General features: G+C 37.2%; 1 protein-coding gene across 1 annotated transcript in view; it reads right to left on the minus strand.

Moving 5' to 3' along the window:
* Window positions 1-919: 919 nt before the first annotated feature.
* zcchc24 (zinc finger, CCHC domain containing 24) overlaps window positions 920-18,494 on the minus strand; it is a 37,574-nt gene continuing 19,999 nt past the window's right edge. The window contains exons 3-4 of the mRNA XM_084093696.1: window positions 6,682-6,846; window positions 920-4,800 (exon numbers count right to left, since the gene is read on the minus strand). Coding sequence (XP_083949822.1) covers window positions 4,687-4,800; window positions 6,682-6,846 — 279 coding nt within the window. The 3' untranslated portion in view covers window positions 920-4,686. The remainder of the gene's footprint in view (window positions 4,801-6,681; window positions 6,847-18,494) is intronic.

The following is an 18,494-nucleotide window of genomic DNA, read 5'->3' on the forward strand; positions in this document are numbered from 1 at the left end:
CATTGTTGTAACAAACTTGATATAATTTGGGTCTCCACCCTCTAGTGAAGTTTAAGGGATTTGGAATGTGTAGACCAATTACTTAAAGTTGGCTTCAAGAGTAAAGCCAGCGCCATCGCCAAGTCCTAACCTTCACATACAGCACTCATGTGTTTACAATCATCACAAGTAATTAGGTTGAGTGAAAAAAATACACATCTGTGTCTTCAAACCTGTGCTGTTGCAGAGACCAGGCGAACGCTAAACTTAAAGAAACGCCCCTCGATAAATTATTGTGATGTCAGAATGACAGCTGTTCCCCCACGGCTTCAGACTTTGGTTTTCCATTACACAAGCACCATTCCCAAGGACCATATCTAAATAATTAATCAGTCCATACTGCCTTTGCCTGATTCAAAATGGACACAATTTCCCAACACCCAGAGACGGGCCAAAGAATAGGTTAAAAACAAAAACAGGCTGTATGGATGTTTGGGCAAAACTGAACAGACATGCATCACTGCTTTTTGCATTTATTACAAGAGATGAAACAGAGTCATGATTCATTTAGTCAATGTTTTAATTGAATAAACTTCTAAAAGCACAGTCTTCAGTTTTCCTAACTAACAAATAAGGCACATATCGGAATGCCGTTTCATGGACACTGAGCTACAGATTTCATCTGGTCTCACATTCTAGTACATTCCATCATCAATGCTTTCTGCAGCTCGGTCCACTCCAATATGATGACAAATATATTACAGACATTACAAACATGAGTGTTAAATCAGTACATTCAGTAAATCTATTAATGGTACTGGAAATCCTAGGAGTGAATAGAGGCATTTATTAATGACTAACAATTAGAGAGGTGTATTCTACACTTGGCAAGAATTAAACATGTATTAATATTAAATAAGAATACATTGCACAAATTATATTTCTTGAATCATTTAAAAACATGCACATGCAAACTTCAGCCCCACACTATTTTTTTTTTTTTTTTTTTCCCATGTGAAGAAAAACATTTCGACATCATTCCTGGACTTGGCAGTAACTGGAGACGGCTAACTAGAGCTCAGTTTCATACAGTATGGACCTGATTCGCTAACACATTTCGACCATGTAAAAGGTTTGTACATGCAATTCAGTGTTATGAACAATGACTCGGTTAGTCACGTCTTTTTGCCACTGTTTTGCATCTATAAAACCCTTCAGTAAAAAGGCTCTACGACTTACAGTGTGTGAGTCAGTCTCAGTTATGTTAAAAACAGCTGTCTGTGGTGATGTTAAAGCGAGTGTTATAGGTTTCCTATAAATGCAAATCAATCCATTCATGCTATATAGCAGACACAACAATTCGAAACAACGTTGAAGCACATGTATGCTCGTAACAGGTAAGGTTACTATATACCAGTAACATCTAGAATAACAAAACAAAATGGCTTGTAAGGGCATAATAATTATGTACCAACCTTTGAATAATATTCTATGTAGTCATCAATATTTTCTTCATAGAGTAGCTTCTGTTGCATATTTTATACAAAAAATAATTGAATTGTTAAAAAAGAACAAAATCCTTCCATAAATATTTCTGTAGGATATAACCAAAGATTATTGTAAAACATCAAAAAAACAAAAAAAAAAACTCCCAGATCTTTTGCATCTCAGCAATTTGCCCTTTTTCACATACAAAGTTTTAATATTGCATCATAACATTTTGAAACAGGTAACTTGATAATGATGGCAATCGAATATATACATAAAACACATACTAGTATCTTTGTAAGGGAAAACGAACAAAAAAGATCTATCAAATTGCTCCAAAATCTTCATTATCTATACTGTTTCCAAAATACACATACCTTTAATAGAAAATAACACGTTTATACTGAAAGTGAGCTATAAAAGTCAAGTATATGTATTTCAAGACAAAAACACATGCGCAAAAAAGCACTTTGTATAGTTTTAAACGCGTGGACACCATCAATACCACAAGCTCTGTCTTTCATTCAATATAACAGAAATCAACAGGGGAAGCTCATTTACACAAATCCGCAAAACTCAGGGCTTTTATCTTTTTAGTCATGTATATAGTGCAATGCAACTATTTTGCAATAGTAAAGCAAATTTAATAATTAGGCCTTGATCTAGTGGTGCATTCAGTCATCTGTTCAGGCATACAGAACTGACAATAAATTGAATTGATCCCAAAACTGCAAGGAAATAATTATGTGTAGAGTAGACTACCAGCTATGGGTGATCAGCAATGATTATTAATGATTATCCACATTAATAGTTTATTTCACTGGTTATTTTCATTACGGTGTTTATCAAAAAGCAGAGTAACTCATTCCAGCCTAAATGAAGCCTGAAGTCAACCTTGGCGTGTAAGAATGTACGCACAGTGAAGCCATTAGCAACACCGGCAAAAACACAGTAACCAAGAAATAAAGGGTCTCAGAAACAATGATGACGTACACAGAAGAAAGTAGCGACTTGCACAAACAGCCTTGCTTTTTATCTAACAGTGATCTATTGATTGACTGCCTGGCAGTTCTCCTTAAATGTATAATGCTCCTAGAATTAGCTGGTTTATATTTTCAGACATCTAATCGGCTCTTTAATTCCTCAGCATCATTCATGACATCCTCTAGCATAAATCCAGACTTTTTTCAAAACCAAACTGTGTTAAGGCACTAGACGTTCCCTTCAGAGAAGATTCATATCGATCTGAGTTTATTCTAATAAATGAAACATGAACTAATATTCAACACAAAATATGTGGACTCCAAAGATAAGTAAACAATTATACACATTGTATTTACCATGTAAATGCGTTTAACTTCATATGTACATCTAGGATTAACAACGCAACGTCAATTCTCACAATATCCATCTGCAACTTCCCACCGGAACACGTAAAGCTACATTTATTGTTCAATAATCCTGGGTCACACTCAGATATGATTGATTAGTACATTGTGTGAGCCATAATAAGAGGTAACGGCACATAGATGAGATCTTGTACACACTTACTTCCATACAAATATTAACAAGCTCCTATCATAATTCTCTCAGTAATACGTCCAAAACGTCTTCTGACCAATCAAATGTACCCAAAATTTTGTTTCATTACATCTCAAAGAAACTCTTCAGCATTACTTACTTTGTCCTTCTTTTCCCTTTACAACTACTATATATGTCCACTCAGATTGAAAATGCTTCCCAAAAATCACAGTTTAAACAGGGTGTAATTCATCAGTTATGTTTGCAGCTAATGTATAAACATAAACATATGGGGTTACGCAAAAAAGACATTTAAAATTAAGGTTTTCATTCTGAAATACGATCAGAATGATTGTGTAAACAGCGGAATTGTTTTTTTAATGAAACATTTTAGTGCAAGGGTCAAATTCAACATTCTCAAAAATAAAGGTTCTTTTTGTGCCGATGGTTCCATGAAGAACCTTTAACATCCATGGAACCTTTCTACTGCACAAACGTTTTTTCAGATTAATCAAATGTTCTTCACGGTAAGAAAAAAAAAAGGTTCTTTTTAGAACTGTTCAATGAAAGGTTCTTCTATGGCATTGCTATGCTATTGCTAAACCCCCTTTTGGAACCTTTAATTTTAAGAGTGAAAGAATGAATAATTTGGAATTTAAAAATGAATGAGCAGTGTTCATATAAGACACATCTATTTCATCTGAGATGCGTCATCCAAACACACTCTTTATCCTGAGGCAAATATCTCAGCGAAAGAACAGGCGTGTTTTTGAATGCTTGCACATGGACTGAAAAGCTCACATTTTGACCCCTGTACCAAAACACTTTATAAGACGTTTGAAGCAGTTCTCTGGCAACAATTGACAACATACATGATCACATTTCAAAGGACCGTGATGATCGGCAAGTCGTGGCTTTGTTTCGATCATCCACACAATTCGTTCGATTTTGCGACAATGTAAAGGAACTGATGACTGCATAAGCTGCAATGGTTTTGCATAGTTGCCAAAAACTCGATTCAAATGTTCTGGGTGCCGCCAGGGCTGCTTTTAGCCAACCTGATAAAAATATCTCGCATTTGGCAATTCATAAATGTACGTGAAAGATATAAACTACCTGATGCGCTAAACCGAAGCATTAGTTCTATTCTACAGTAGTTTCTAATGGCAAGAGGTGGGGTTAAACAATACCTGTCCAGATATAAACACAGATGAAATTATCCCAGTTTAGTTAATTCAATTGCACTACGATACGATATACAAACATAAATAAATATGTGACACAAAAGCTAGGGATGGAAAATCCATTATCCCTCTGTTAATTCACAGTTAACATGATGTGCTATTGACCCAAAAACTCTGCAAAGGCACTCTGGGCCCTTGTTCGACTAACGCAAAACCTTTAGTGCTCGGCACATCCTCAAAGTTCACTTGGTAGGGAGAATGAAGGGAGTCTGTAAACACACAATCAGGGGACACAATGGTGAGGTAATCCACTGCATCCCGTACGGATAGAAATACTGTTCCAAACATATTCAATTGTCCATTATACACAATAAATGCGTCGCATGCTGCTGATACACAAAGCCGTTACTAGCGTTAGAGATATTTACATTAATATTTTGGCACTTTTCACTTTTTCTGGAGCGCTTGGTAGGAGAAGTGTTGGGAAAGGGGGGAGACGATATCGGGATCCTCCTTATTGCACACGGCGGCAGTAGTAGCCCAGGACTTTGCACTTCTCGCACAGATGCTGCGGGTGCTCCTTACTCTGGTCGGAAACATCCAGGCCATCGGGTTTCTCTAAAGGACGCTGAGAGGAGCAGAACATTTGAATCACACTTTGAACGCATGTGTATTTCTGTCCACAACATCAGTCAGGTTGAAACTGGAGATTTCTTTTAGCATTTGGCTAGACTCTTTGGAGATATGGTTTTGGAGACGAAATTATCAGGATCTCGAAGGTCCAAGTCTAAAACCACAATGGACCAACCACAGGGGTGTGTCAGAAATTTGTTTAGGACCGTTATCAAGAGCCAATTCGTCCTTGTTGTGTTTTTAATGTTTGCCAGCAGTACATGTTTTGTTATTAATACTTCATTTCATTTTTTTCCCTCAATTATTTTGCGCAGATTATTATACAAGAAGATTCCAAGTAATTTTAGATGCCTACAGGATTCCATCGCTCAGGACGACAACCAGGGAGAGAAGACTCTATAGTGAATCTTTGTCTTGGACGTGACGCAAAAGACACTGAGAACGTGTGGGAGCCAAATCTTTTTGGCTGTTGATCACAAATAATACTTCTGCAATTATTTGTTTTCCCACCCATTGCTTTTGGAAGATCGTTTTACAATTTTGTTATTCTTTCCTGTTCGTCTCAGTTGCGCTCCGTGAATTACGGAAAACCAGGTTGCGACGGGCCATTGGGAGGAGACAGTGCTGTGACCCGAGGGAGTGTTTGCTCGAGAGCCAAAGGCTTTAGTGAATGATAATGAGAGGAAATGTCTAATACCTCTGTGAATTAATAATTTGGCAACAGTGGCCTGATGCTTCTAATAAGCAGAAGGAATTCCTGCCAAAACCGAAAAAGCGCAGGAAGCTTGGGAGGACTTTATATAATACCTCTGTTCCATGTCTGCTCTCATACTGTAAAGATGTCAGCCGTGTTCCCTGTGCATGTCGTTAAGTATGAGAATGATAAAAGCAGGGATCTCCGGACGCCTGCTTCTTGAGCACATTCTGGCACAGGTCTGGCTTTTTTATACAGCAGTGTGGCATTGGCACTACTAAGATACTTTCACTTAATCATCCATCGGGAATGACTGGAGATATAAAATACTTTACGGTGTACGATCTGAAGTATTGAGCAATTTCCATACAGCACGACATGGAAGAATGATTTCCATTGTGAGAGAACAATAAAAACTGATTTTTCATATGTTTGCTTGGGTTACTGGGAAAGAGGGCCAGCTGCAAACCCTTAAAGGCATTTTGATATATATTGCAGCGAGCCGCACTTCTCACACGCTTACTGCAGGAAACATGTTAAGTGGGTGAGATTGAAAAGCTAAAGAATTTGCTTGTCAGAAGGGAATTAGCCATAATACTCTGTCCTGTGGAAGAGCTAGCCATCTCAACAGCTGGTTCCTTCGGCACAACGACCACAAATGCATTTGGATGCAAAACTACTTGTAGGGAAGGTAATTTCAATGAATGCTTCCCTACCGAGAGCTGCTAAAACATATCCATTTGCATGCTTACTTGCCTAGAACTGTGTAGTGACTCTTTAAAAGCAAGGTTAACCAGTGAGGCTGCCGAATGATGCTTTCTATTCTTGCCTTATTATGTATGCTGCTAAATAATTACCTAAAGATATACTTCATGTGGAAATATCCAAATTAATTGACAGGTCAAAAACATTATCAACTTCAACAAATCAATCTAAATGCAGCTCCTTAGATAAGTTTGTGACTTCCTGAAAAAGGACCCCTTCTTGAATTCAGGGGGTATTTGGGTTAGACAGATGCCTTGGGTTTGTGTCTCAGGTTTCAAGGGTACCTGCTGGGCCCCATCCATAAGAACTTCTTAGAAGATTGCGCTCACACAGATGACTGGCAGATTAGAAAAACTTGCATGTAGTATTTTAGTAATATAGTATCACTTATGAGCTGTTAAAAGCCTGATACTGTACCTGTTTATGAGGATAAACATTGATATGGCATTTGATGCATTCCTGTCCCATGTTGGCCCAGGAGTTCCCACTCATCCACTTCCTCTTGCATTTAGGGCACTTGTATTCACCAAAGCACCTCTTCTTGCCTTGGTATGGAGTCAGTCCTTCTCCTTTGGGTCTTGCCTGAGAGGACATTTCAGAGACAAAGTTTGATTAACGAGTGTAGCTCGATTTTAGTGTAGCTTGTAAACAATTTGAAGCTTTGAGGATTGTGGAAATTTTTTATAAATTTGTGTGACCAAAATGTATGCAAATAAGTAAAGCACTGCGCATCATCTATGATGTTATTGGAGGACTAAGAGAATATTCTTCTGTTTTTCTTAAAACAGAAATGGTAGCTGGTGATCATCGTGCATTTTTGCTGTATGGAAATAAGCAGCTCTGATAGTTTGATTAAATTAAACTAATAATTATCTAAAATAATTCTGAACTGTTTGTTGAAATTAGAAATAACAGCGAATTTGGGCATCACAACATTATAATGTGCAGTATGAAAAATTGGATATTAATGGTGAGACAACAATAATCATGCAACTTAATTATCAAATATCATATAAAATAAGGGGGGGGGGGGTACATTCAAAAATATGAAGATGAATGCTTGCATAATGTGTTTAACAAACAAAATATTCTAAACTGTATGGCGAACATTACCAATATTAGCACAAATAAAACAACAAAATATTGTGCAGAACTGCATGTTCACTTCCACTGCGTTTCCCTATACCCTCAGTCCATATTTCCACTGTCTTAACATGAAGTATTTTTTAAATAATAAAACGAGATATCCTTTAACAATTATAGTAAGCAAGAGAAATTACTAAAAATCTATAGGAGGGGCTGCTTTTCATTCTTATACAGGAGAAAATATTCTCATAAGGACTTTATTATGGGAGTAGTTTCAACAAGTGAGTCAGTGCTGACATCAATATCTAGGCCTCTACAACTGTAAAAGAAAAAGAAGTTTTTCCCTTGAGCATCACAAACATCTTTTTGGTCAAAGTTTGTCCAAACCAAGCACACTTAAAATGCTTAAACTCAAGTCGGTCAAACCCTGTCACAACTCATCCAATGCTGTGCTGCAAAAACACAGAAAAAAGCATCTAAACAAAACGTTGATACTTCCAGAGAGCTGCTGACTTGAAATATGACACCAGTTTTTTACATCTTCCTAAACTGAAGTACATGCTATGTGTGGTATGGCAGACTTCTGCTGGAGAGTTCAGACTCCAAACCACTACACAAATTTGAGAACTCTGTATATGGGGAATTCTAATGATTTTAATTATGTAAGTGAATTCAAACCTCAACAGATAATTGCGGTGTGGTCTCAATATACTTTCTGGTCATTTTTACATACTCTCTGCTTCCTTTTTTAATCAACTCTCCCAAAAGAGAACAGAAAAGTGGCTATGGTATAGTCAGTGCATTATGAGCACATATGAGTGCCTGAGATTTTTTGCTAAATTGCTGTGACACTAAACGGGATTTAGGATGTGCATCCAACCATCTGTAATCTCGCATAACAAATCAATGGCTACCGGAGTGTTTATTCCACACTGTGAAAGGGATAGGCGGACCTAAAGCTGCTTTACTGGTGATAGGATTTGGAAATTAAGTTCCAGGTCCCATATGAGTAAAACAAAGAGGTGATATCATTCATTAGCATCTGCTCCCATCCACACAGAGCCAACTGGCCAACTGACACACTGCATGCAAAAGGCTCTCCTCCCCAACCTTAAACACCATGAGTCAACCACTGTCAACAGAACTGTCGACAACAGCTGGAAACCATGACGGTTGTGGCTGTTGTTTTGGCCATACTTTCAAACTTCACAGAAAGTCTGACGCAAGGCCACCCCTATGATGGTGCCAATCCCTATGCTATCGTAAGGCTGGTGGTCTGGTATATGGGTGAGGTCCTAAATCGGAGAACAGGCAAAACAATCAGTGATATCTGATGTCAGAACCACTGGTTTCTGTCAAACATTTAGTAATTAACTCAGCATGGAGTATGATCTTGGTGTCAAGGCTTGCCCCATGGCCTGAAACTCAGGTGTGTGCCAGATGACCTGTTTTTGAGAACAGTATTAGTTCATGAATAGTGGAGTAAAGCTACATATCATATCTCTGTACATCAAAAGAGACCTATGCCTCTTGTCCATGCAAATAATATTAATTATTATTTTTATTTTTTAAATATACATTTAAAAAAAAAAATAGAGTGTATAGGGCTAGAATATAAGCCTGGGTCACGCTAAACCAAAATTATACCACCAATCAAGCAAACAGTGGATGGTTCGCCTTGAGTCGCAACTGGAAACGGCCGGACAGGCATTTGCAAGTTACAGCATCTCTATGAGACAGATTTGATCAGCAGTCTTGAAGAATTCACAACTCTGTGAAAAAGGCTCTATATATCCAGCACTGCAGAGGTCCTGGACAAGTGCCAGAAAACACACATGATATTCTGTTTACAGCAGTCGGACCTATCTTGGCTGTGTTTTTAATAGATGTTAGACCAAAAGATTTTAGAGGTACACTGGCATTGTGAAGGAAACCTGGCGAATTTGACATTTAGGCATTCTGGAGCTCATGCAAAGGGAATAAAATAAGAACAAACAAACAAATAAATGACGTATTGTTAAATATGATTGAAAGAAAAATGAAAAAAGCGGAACTTTTTTTTCTTTAAATAAATTTGTTGCTTATTTGAAACATCAGTTTTGCTCTAACCACCGGATCTGATATCCACAAACCCAAGAAGCCAAAATTTATTATCCTATTGTTTTAGCTCTGAGAATATTGCTCTCATAAAATAAGCAATTGCGCAAAATAAAAACACTCGTTATTTTCCAAATGCAACAATCTCAGAGGAAACAAGGCAATGGAGAGTACGCTCCACTTACAGCCACCACCAAGGAAATGACAAACTAATGCTGCTGACAGTAACAGCACAGTCTAAACAAATCCTGACCAAAGCCTGTGTGTTGCAGATTTATGTTTACACAGTTCTACCCAGTGCATTGCTCTAGAAGTAATTTGACCATTTTAACCCAACCCGAGCTTAATGGACACAGCAGGTTTGTGTAAATCAATCTGGCTATTTGTCCAATGAAAACAGAGCTTAAAGACAGGAAAGGGAATCGATAAGAGCAACACCGAATGAATAGCTGATGTTTGATATTTCTCTCCCATCCTGCCGTAAGTCAATGTTTACTTCAGAGGCATTATGCATTAGCCTTAAAGGGGTTTTGAAGGAAGAGCCCTCACTATCCAGCTGTTCGAGGGAGTTATTTTTTAGAGCAAAAGTGGACAAAAACACTCACTCGCAATATACACGCAACACTGCCTGTCAACATAGAGTAAAACCAAAAAACCTTACACTGTTAATCCTAGTGACCTTAAATAACTGTGGGGTCACCATATGAAGCCTAAGCAGAAAATTTGGAACATTGAAGAGAAATCGAAGTAAACTGTAAACGTTCAGGGAAGAGGGAGATCAGATCGAGCGTCTCCTCTCACCATCCCTCCAGCTGTGTTCCCAATGGAGACTGAAAGGGGGGGTTGGGGGGGGGCTTACTCTGGCTGTCCTAGCAGCAGAGCCAACCTCCCCGCAACAGGACAAATACCACAGCACGGCAGTCATCGCTCACAGCTGGAGACGTTCCTCCAATCAGGCCCTACAGGACTGAAGGGGGATGGAAATCAGAAGCAGATGAGTTCCACACTGGTATAACATGAAAAAACTTGCAAAGTCCCTTTCAGATCAGCCCTCTGTTTTCAATTAAGACTATATAGATTAACAAAAGGGTGCCAGAGGAGAAAAGTGAGACATAGCGATTCAGTGCTGAGAGTGAGATCAGACTTAAAGGAGCGGGAAATGTTATAATTCAGGGCGAGTTCAAAATATGAACAGTAGGCTACATTTGAAAATCAATCAAATGCATTTAAATGCAGTTTTTAAGCAAGTGAATAGACATAAAGCTGCTCCTCCCCATCTAACAGGAAATGTTCTCAGAACTTTGGCTAACATTATGGCAAGGTTCTTTCAAAGTTAAGAACAAACGTTCTTGCAGTAATGCATTTAAAAGTAACGTTCCTTCCCATAATGTTTGCAAAATGGATTGTTCCCTTACCATAATCAAGACAACATTTCTTTAAAACGTTTTTAAAACTGGACGTTTTGAACATTCAGAGAACATTCAGAAATAACATTTTAATGGGAATGTTAGCAAAATGTTCTTTTTTGTCAACTGGGTCTGCTTGCTCCAACAGTAATAGCACAGTATAGTGCCTGCTACAGCGCAAATCAATCGATAAAAAAACAGAATAAATCAAACAAATAACCTTCCTACAGAACATTTACATATCTCTATAAATGTTGTAATTCAACTGTCTTTTAAAAATTCAAGTATTACAACTATAAAAGTCGCCTAAACATTCTCTGAAGAATCTTCTGTATAAAATCATTGGCAAAATAGTGCCTTTAGGGTTAGTGCATGTTAGAATAATAATACAAAAATTGAAGTACTAAAATTTTCTTTGAAACAAAGTCTTGCCATATATTCAAGAAAGAACGGATGATCTACAGTGGCCACAAATTTAAGCAAACTTGTTACCACATTTTAAACTTGTTTATATGTTATTTTTCTGTGTGCAAAATGGAGGAATTTTTGGAAGGGTGACTGCAGTTTAAGAGAATTCTTGGAGGTAATCGAAAAAACCCACTTCTTTGGCCCAGGCTGCTGAAGTTTGGTTTTGCAAGGAAATGCATGTCAACTCTTGGGGCAGAAAAATCAACAGGAGACTACAAAAATCCAAACACATTTTTTAGTCTTCACAAATGCGGGACAGAAAGGTTGTGTATAATGTTTTTGGCTATTCATGAAGACCGCAAGGTCTTGTATAGCTGGCCTTCCACGAACACACAAACATTACAATTCTGCTTCCTTCTTGCAAATATCATCCAAAAATCTGTCTGATTTAAGTAAACAGGGACTCATTGAACTAAACACTAACACAGAATATTTTCCTATATTCACACAAACACATGTAAAGTGCCCCTCAAATAATAATAAAAACAGTTTAGAAATATAAATATAATATTTTTAAATAGATTTTTTATATATATATATATATATATATATATAGATTAAGGCCTGGTTGCACAGACAGGGCTTAGATTAAGCCAGGATTAGGCCTTAGTTTATTTAGAACATTTAACTAGCCTAGCTTTTACTAACACTCCTTTAACACACACATTACTGGTATGCATCTCGAGACAAAACAACGGCACTGACATATTTTAAGATATGTCAGTGCAAGTTGCTTTCAGTTAAAACAGCTCAAACATGCATTTTAGTCTGGGACTAGGCGTAAGCCTTGTCTGTGAAACTGGCCAATATTATATAAAATTAAGACAAGTAATTTGAAACTTTGTGGTTGTCAAACATTAGTGGACCATGTCTATAATTAGTTAATGTGAACTGTGGTTTTTGTACACCTGTGGTTATTCTGCTAGGCCACCTGTGTGAACTTGACCTGACTTCATACATTCACTAAAAAAATATCCACAACATCACATGGTTAACATTTTTTTTTAAATGGTTAAAGTAAAGTTAGCATCATTTTATTAAAAAATTGTATGTAGATTTTTAAATGTGACTTAAATGCCGATGCACATAAATAGGTGTCATCCCAGCGCTAAGTACATGTAAACAGACATGAACGTACCAACGCGTGTTACAGAGCTCTAAGCCATTAGCATCACAATGTATGAACGGATCAAGTGGAGCTCTGTCTGGCCTGGATGAGGAAATTCAGCCAAGGCCAAAACAGAGCCTGCAGATGGCCTTTCCCAGAGACCCACACACAAGAATGATAGTGTCGAGCTCATCAGCTGCGTCTGTGCGCGATTTCCGGAGTGCTCTGCAAACGACGGACTTGAGCAGCATTGAGCAGCATTCCAGTCAGGTGCACGCTGGTGTTATTTATTAATCCCCACTAGGGCAGCTAAATGAAGCCAGTGTTTTCTTGGGTCTCTCTGAGTCCTTTTCTTGCGGGTGCAGCTGTCTCTTTTTACACCCGAAATGCAAGAACAGCATCGCAGAGACTGACAAGTGGGAACAGGTGTGCTGTTAAATGATAAATCTGTCAGCTCACAATGCCTCAGTGTTAGGAAAAACAATCCAATCACGTAGAGTGACTGGATTTGGGGAGAAATTAGAAAGCAAGAAAAGTTGATGTTGACACTTTATAGCTTTAGTTGCTGACCTGGGGTCAGCCTTGATGTTTTTTTTGTTTTTTTTATTGATGATTAGTGTTGGAGAGTCTAGAGTAGCTGACACTGGATCTGTGTTCATAATGTGAAAAGGAAGGAAGCTGCTAACCACCAAGAGTAGTCATTAACACCTCTGTAACACTTTACAATAAGGTTCAATTTGTCACAAATAGTTCATGCATTAGATGTCATGAACAAACAATGAACAATATTTTAACCTAATTTATCAATCTTGTGTAGCATTTTTTGTGCATGATACCTAATGTAGTAACATTAAAGTAGCCATGAAATGAAAATCCACCTACTCTCCACATCTCTTTTTTGATTGCATGTTATTGATCTTACTGTGAATGATTCATCTGTGCATGTTTAATTTTTTTCATTTTTACCTCAGAATTTTTAATTAAAATATCATAATCGATCTTCCAGTGAAACAGCAGACAGTCCCTTTCTTACAATCAACTCCAATCTCCCATTTAAATCTGCCTTCATTCAATCGATGCATAGAACCAAGTCCCTGTCCTACATTTTTTTTAATAATGGTTTCACACGTATGTATGTATTATAATAAGGAAGAAAAGATCTGTAGCTACTTCCATTTCATCGCAACTTTAACAAATTGGACCTGTAAAGCATTACCATGTCACCAAAACACAACATCAGACCTAGAGCAATACTGAAATTCAAACACATTTAGCAGAACAACTAGACGCTAACACTATTCTCTGAGGTAAATACCCCTGGACCTTACATATTCCTTGAAGCAACTATTTTGAATTGTGAAACCAACACATGTCCAGTGGTCGCTAATAATCAGTTTGAAAATTCAGTGCAGGTTTTGGACCTTTCACTTATTTCTAGGTTATTACGAAGCTAAGCAATGTTTTCCAAGTATTCCAGATAGCGCTGGACTGCTTCCTGGTTTTTTGGCGTAGGCCCCTGGAGTTTGGCTGCTCCCTCTGCCAGCATCTGGAATCCATCAGTATAAACAATGGAGGCCCCGGAGCTGGAGCCTCTTGCCCGGCTCCCATGGGACTGCACTCCGCATAGCACAGGAACACCAGTCCCACCAGATACAACGTGCTCAATTGCCCCACATCGAAGAAGAGGGGAAGAAAACTCAACTTTCTACTAATCTGTGTTTAGTTTGGCCAGGATACAGAAGAGACTGATTCGCTGATAGATACCCAAACGCACACAAACCAAACTTGGCCATTCCTGAAGGGACATTCTCTTCACTGCTCTGTTTACTCTGATAATTAGCTGCAAATCTTTTGATTAAGATTCCTATTGTTCAGTTCATTGTAAATGAGTCATGCACGATTCAAACTGTTCACACAAACACGACAATTCCTCTGCCAAACGTTCAGTGATGCAATCGTAGTGCTCAGTGTCCCTTGACCTCAATTTTGTAGAACAGACACATATGGTATAGATTACACTAAACAACAGACATTTGGCCAAAGTGAACAGCAATCTAACACTTGCTCTGAAATATATGGGTTTACAGAATCCTTTCGGGCAGGGGTGTCAAACATATGGCCTACGGTCTGAATATACAGCCCGTGGAAAAGAGTAATCTAATTTTAAAAATTAAATTATGCTGAAAACATTCCCAAACATTTATTATATTTGTATGAGAGATTTATAATATTTCACATTTTACAGCGGGATGGATGAATTTGTTCATTTGTATTACAGCAACAGACCCTTTAAGTACATTCCAAAGCATAATATCGTACTTTTACACCACTAAATTCCATAAAAACATACTGTTCCTCGTTAATCCAAACTGAAGAAACCTGCACCTGAGACGCGATAACAATGTCAGATTTATCCGATTCCAGTGAACCTGCTGAATTGGATCAGAAATCACACTGAACGATTCATTTGTAAATCTGACTGATCCGACTGCAGCTGTTCTTGAATCAACAACTCACTGATTCAATGATCCGGTCAAAATGAGGCAAGATCCGGGATATCGTCAGAGCTTGAATGTGCGTGCAACTGATGGTGTGAAAAGTAAGTTACTAATGGCGAAATTTAGTTTTTTTTTTATTGAAGTTTAATGTCTGATAATGTATAATAGATTTTAGTAGTAAAATAAAAAGTAAAAAAAAAGAAATAAAAATTCTGTTAACATTCATTTTCAGGTGAATTATTACAGCTTAAGATATCTAGCAAAGAGAATAAGTGGTTTTCTTTTCTTATTGTCAATATTGTTGTTTCATTCATATTCATTATTTATGAATTGTTTATGTACAATACATGTTATCTAAAGGCCTCTGGTTTATGAAATGAACAAATTCCACATTGTGTTGTACCACTGATTAATTAATCTTGGAATTGTGAGTATGTATTGTGCAAGCACCTAAATGGGTTCAGCAAAGTTGAACATAAAAAAAATCCGCCCGCATAAACTGACACTTAGTCCAATCAGGCCCGTGACCTAAAATGAGCTTTACACCCCTGCATTAGGTACAGTCTGCTAACTTGCTTGAACATGTTGAGATTGCTGGCAGTGGGAGTTGGCATTTCATAGATTCCAGACTAATATAGCTTGACCAAACCCATCTATACTGACTAGTGTGAAAGAAACAGAGGATGCAGAGGTAGGCAACCCTCATACTTGGCCTCTAAACACTAAACTAAGTGTGAGAGAGTCTCTTTATTCTAAACTGAGCCGCAGAACATACACCTATTTATTTATCCAGATGTATTTATAAACTCCAGTAAGTTAAGTACCACTGGCATTCGGTCAGTGAAAGATGTACAGATCTAGCTTGACACAAATATTATATATGCTTATGTACAAACATTATATATAGATGAATAGGAGTTAGTTGCACAAAGACAGGCATTGCTTGGGCCCTGAATTTGTCCACTAGCAGCTGCTCCTTCCAAGCAATGACTGCTGAGATAAGCATTCTTATCTTCTACAGTGCTAAATATAAAAGCTACTGTAGCCATACACAATCACTGCATTTCAAATATTTTGCATTGGTGATTTTAAAAAAAAAGAAAAAGAGACTAGTGTTCTCTCTCTTTAAACATGAAATTGTTTATATTGGGTGACAAAAGGCGAACTGGTACAATTACAACTGCATAAATACTGTTTAGATTAATGTTTTTTTTTTTAAATTAAACTTAATTATTATTATTAAACTTTTTAATATGAAAGTAAAACCATCAGTAGATGGAGACAACTCACTGTATTAATGAGTGAGTCACAGAATCATTTAACTGATTCGTTCAAACAGCTGATTCAGTCAGTAACGAAACTGAACCGTTGCGTGTTGCTCGTAACAGATCTGCTCTGGATGTGTTTGGAACTATTTTCGTTTCCAAAATAGCAAAAATGTCTAAAATGTAAGTCAATATAAACTTCTCATTTATTCAACTTTTGTATAAAATCAATATCACATGTGCAATCGTGCTCATATTTACAAAAACAGCTCTTTTGCTCTCATACTTGAATTTTTGGGGCATTTGTATTCCTTTGGTAACATTTTTTGACATCATTTCCCATTCATTTATAGCCCACCACAACAGTGAAAAAAAAAAAAAAAAAGTTATTGATTGCATTTGATGCAGAAAGTTTTACATTCAATCACATTAATGATGTTAACAAATAAATCAGACAATGCCGCGGCAATTCATGAATATCCCTGTAGTTTTGGTCTTGTCTGGTCTTGAGATAAAATCCCGAGTCCTCTTAGTCTGAGACTGAGGCAAAACCGAGTACGAATGAGTGAATGAGTACTACAACATTACCAAGCACCATAGCAAATTGGCATATTAATATTGACAGGATTGCTTTAAATGCAGCTCAATTAAGTGAGAATTTATAGTCTTGAACTATCATTTACATATATAAATATGGTTTAAATAACCATTACAAATAAGCTGCTGTGGCCATTAAAGCTGCTTTGCTACAATGATTCATTAAGTAGGTGTTTTACCAGACATCCAGAGGTCAATGAGGATCAGTCAGCCTCTGAACGTGACACCCGCCTAAGTTAATGGACTATCCAGGGTTTCTGAAAATACTTCATGGGGCAACATCCTCAGAAAGTGTGCAACATTTCCAAATAGCTTTACAGTCATGAACAAAAAGTAATGATATTATAAACTTCTCCAAAAACTCAAAACAAAGGATTTTATAGCAAAAACAGTTCAATATCACAGCCTACACTGGAGGCTGAAAAACATAACACTCAATAAATCATTTCTTATTTATAGGCAATAAAATTGCATTCAGTCACACAAATAAATGAACTAGCTATTAACATACCACAGTGTTTGCTATGTTCATCCCTGCCCCAGTTTCAGAACAAAAACAAAGAGGATTTCCAAGAGACCTGGCCAGCCAAAATTGCACATGCATGTCATGAAGTGATATGTAACATAGCAACATGAATTACGACAATACTGGGTCAACAAGCACAATCGAATGGACACGATGCTGGAAATCTTTGCTTTCCTACAACATTACTCAGACACTTTATTCAAAGTGGAAATGTAGCATTGACAATTCTGTGTCAAACTTAAGGAGGTCTATAATACCTGGAAAAAGCTATCCATTATGAATTTCCATTCATCTTAATGGCAGATTCTTGGCTGACGCAGATAAGTAGGCAATCTGAAATCTGACTTCTTCGCTCATGAGTAATCAAGTCCTGAAAGGGAATATACTTTTTGTTCATTCTTTAAGAGCCCTAAAAAAAGAACTTCCACTGGTAAAACACTGACTATAATGAAATAATTGAGCAATAAAGCAAACACACACCTTTTAAGTGCAAGTTAAAGAAGAGAACTTTGTAAAGATAGAGTATAACAGCTAAGTATTTTTATTATTTCTGACATTTCGGCAGACTTTGTCAAGGTTCAACTTCTTACAAAATCACAATAAATAGAACCAACAATGAAAAAATTACAATTTAATACAGTATAAAATTAAATATATATATATATATATATATATATATATATATATATATATATTTAATCCGAATACACAGCCACTTCTGAAATACCATCACTGAATCAGTAAAGGAGCAGTTCTGGCATGATGCTGATCGAACTAAAGTAAATGTTAAAAAGCTATAAAGGAGGATTAAATAAGAAAGTACTATTTCAAGTTCAAATAGTCTGATGCCAAAGCTGAAGGCACAAACATATCTACAAACCAGTGTTAGGCAATCATCTCAGCACTCTATTACAACTGGTGACAGGCAAATAGCTGGCAAACCACTGATATTTTTCAAGAGGGCTTATCAAACACAAGCGTTAGCCATCATGTGGGTAAACACTCTTAAGTGGGCCTGTTCTGTAGATCAAACCCTGAATCCAAAACCCAAGGGAGCCTAATCTTGAAATAACACTGAATTTCCTATTTAAATTTAGTCAGAACAAATGTGGGCTTTAATGAAGGCCTTCTCTCTGTGTCTGCTCTACTATCAGGCAAGATGTTCGCTGTGCCTGTTAG

This window comes from Abramis brama (genome assembly GCF_963993115.1).
Source record: "Abramis brama genome assembly, chromosome: 19".
NCBI lineage: Eukaryota > Metazoa > Chordata > Actinopteri > Cypriniformes > Leuciscidae > Abramis > Abramis brama.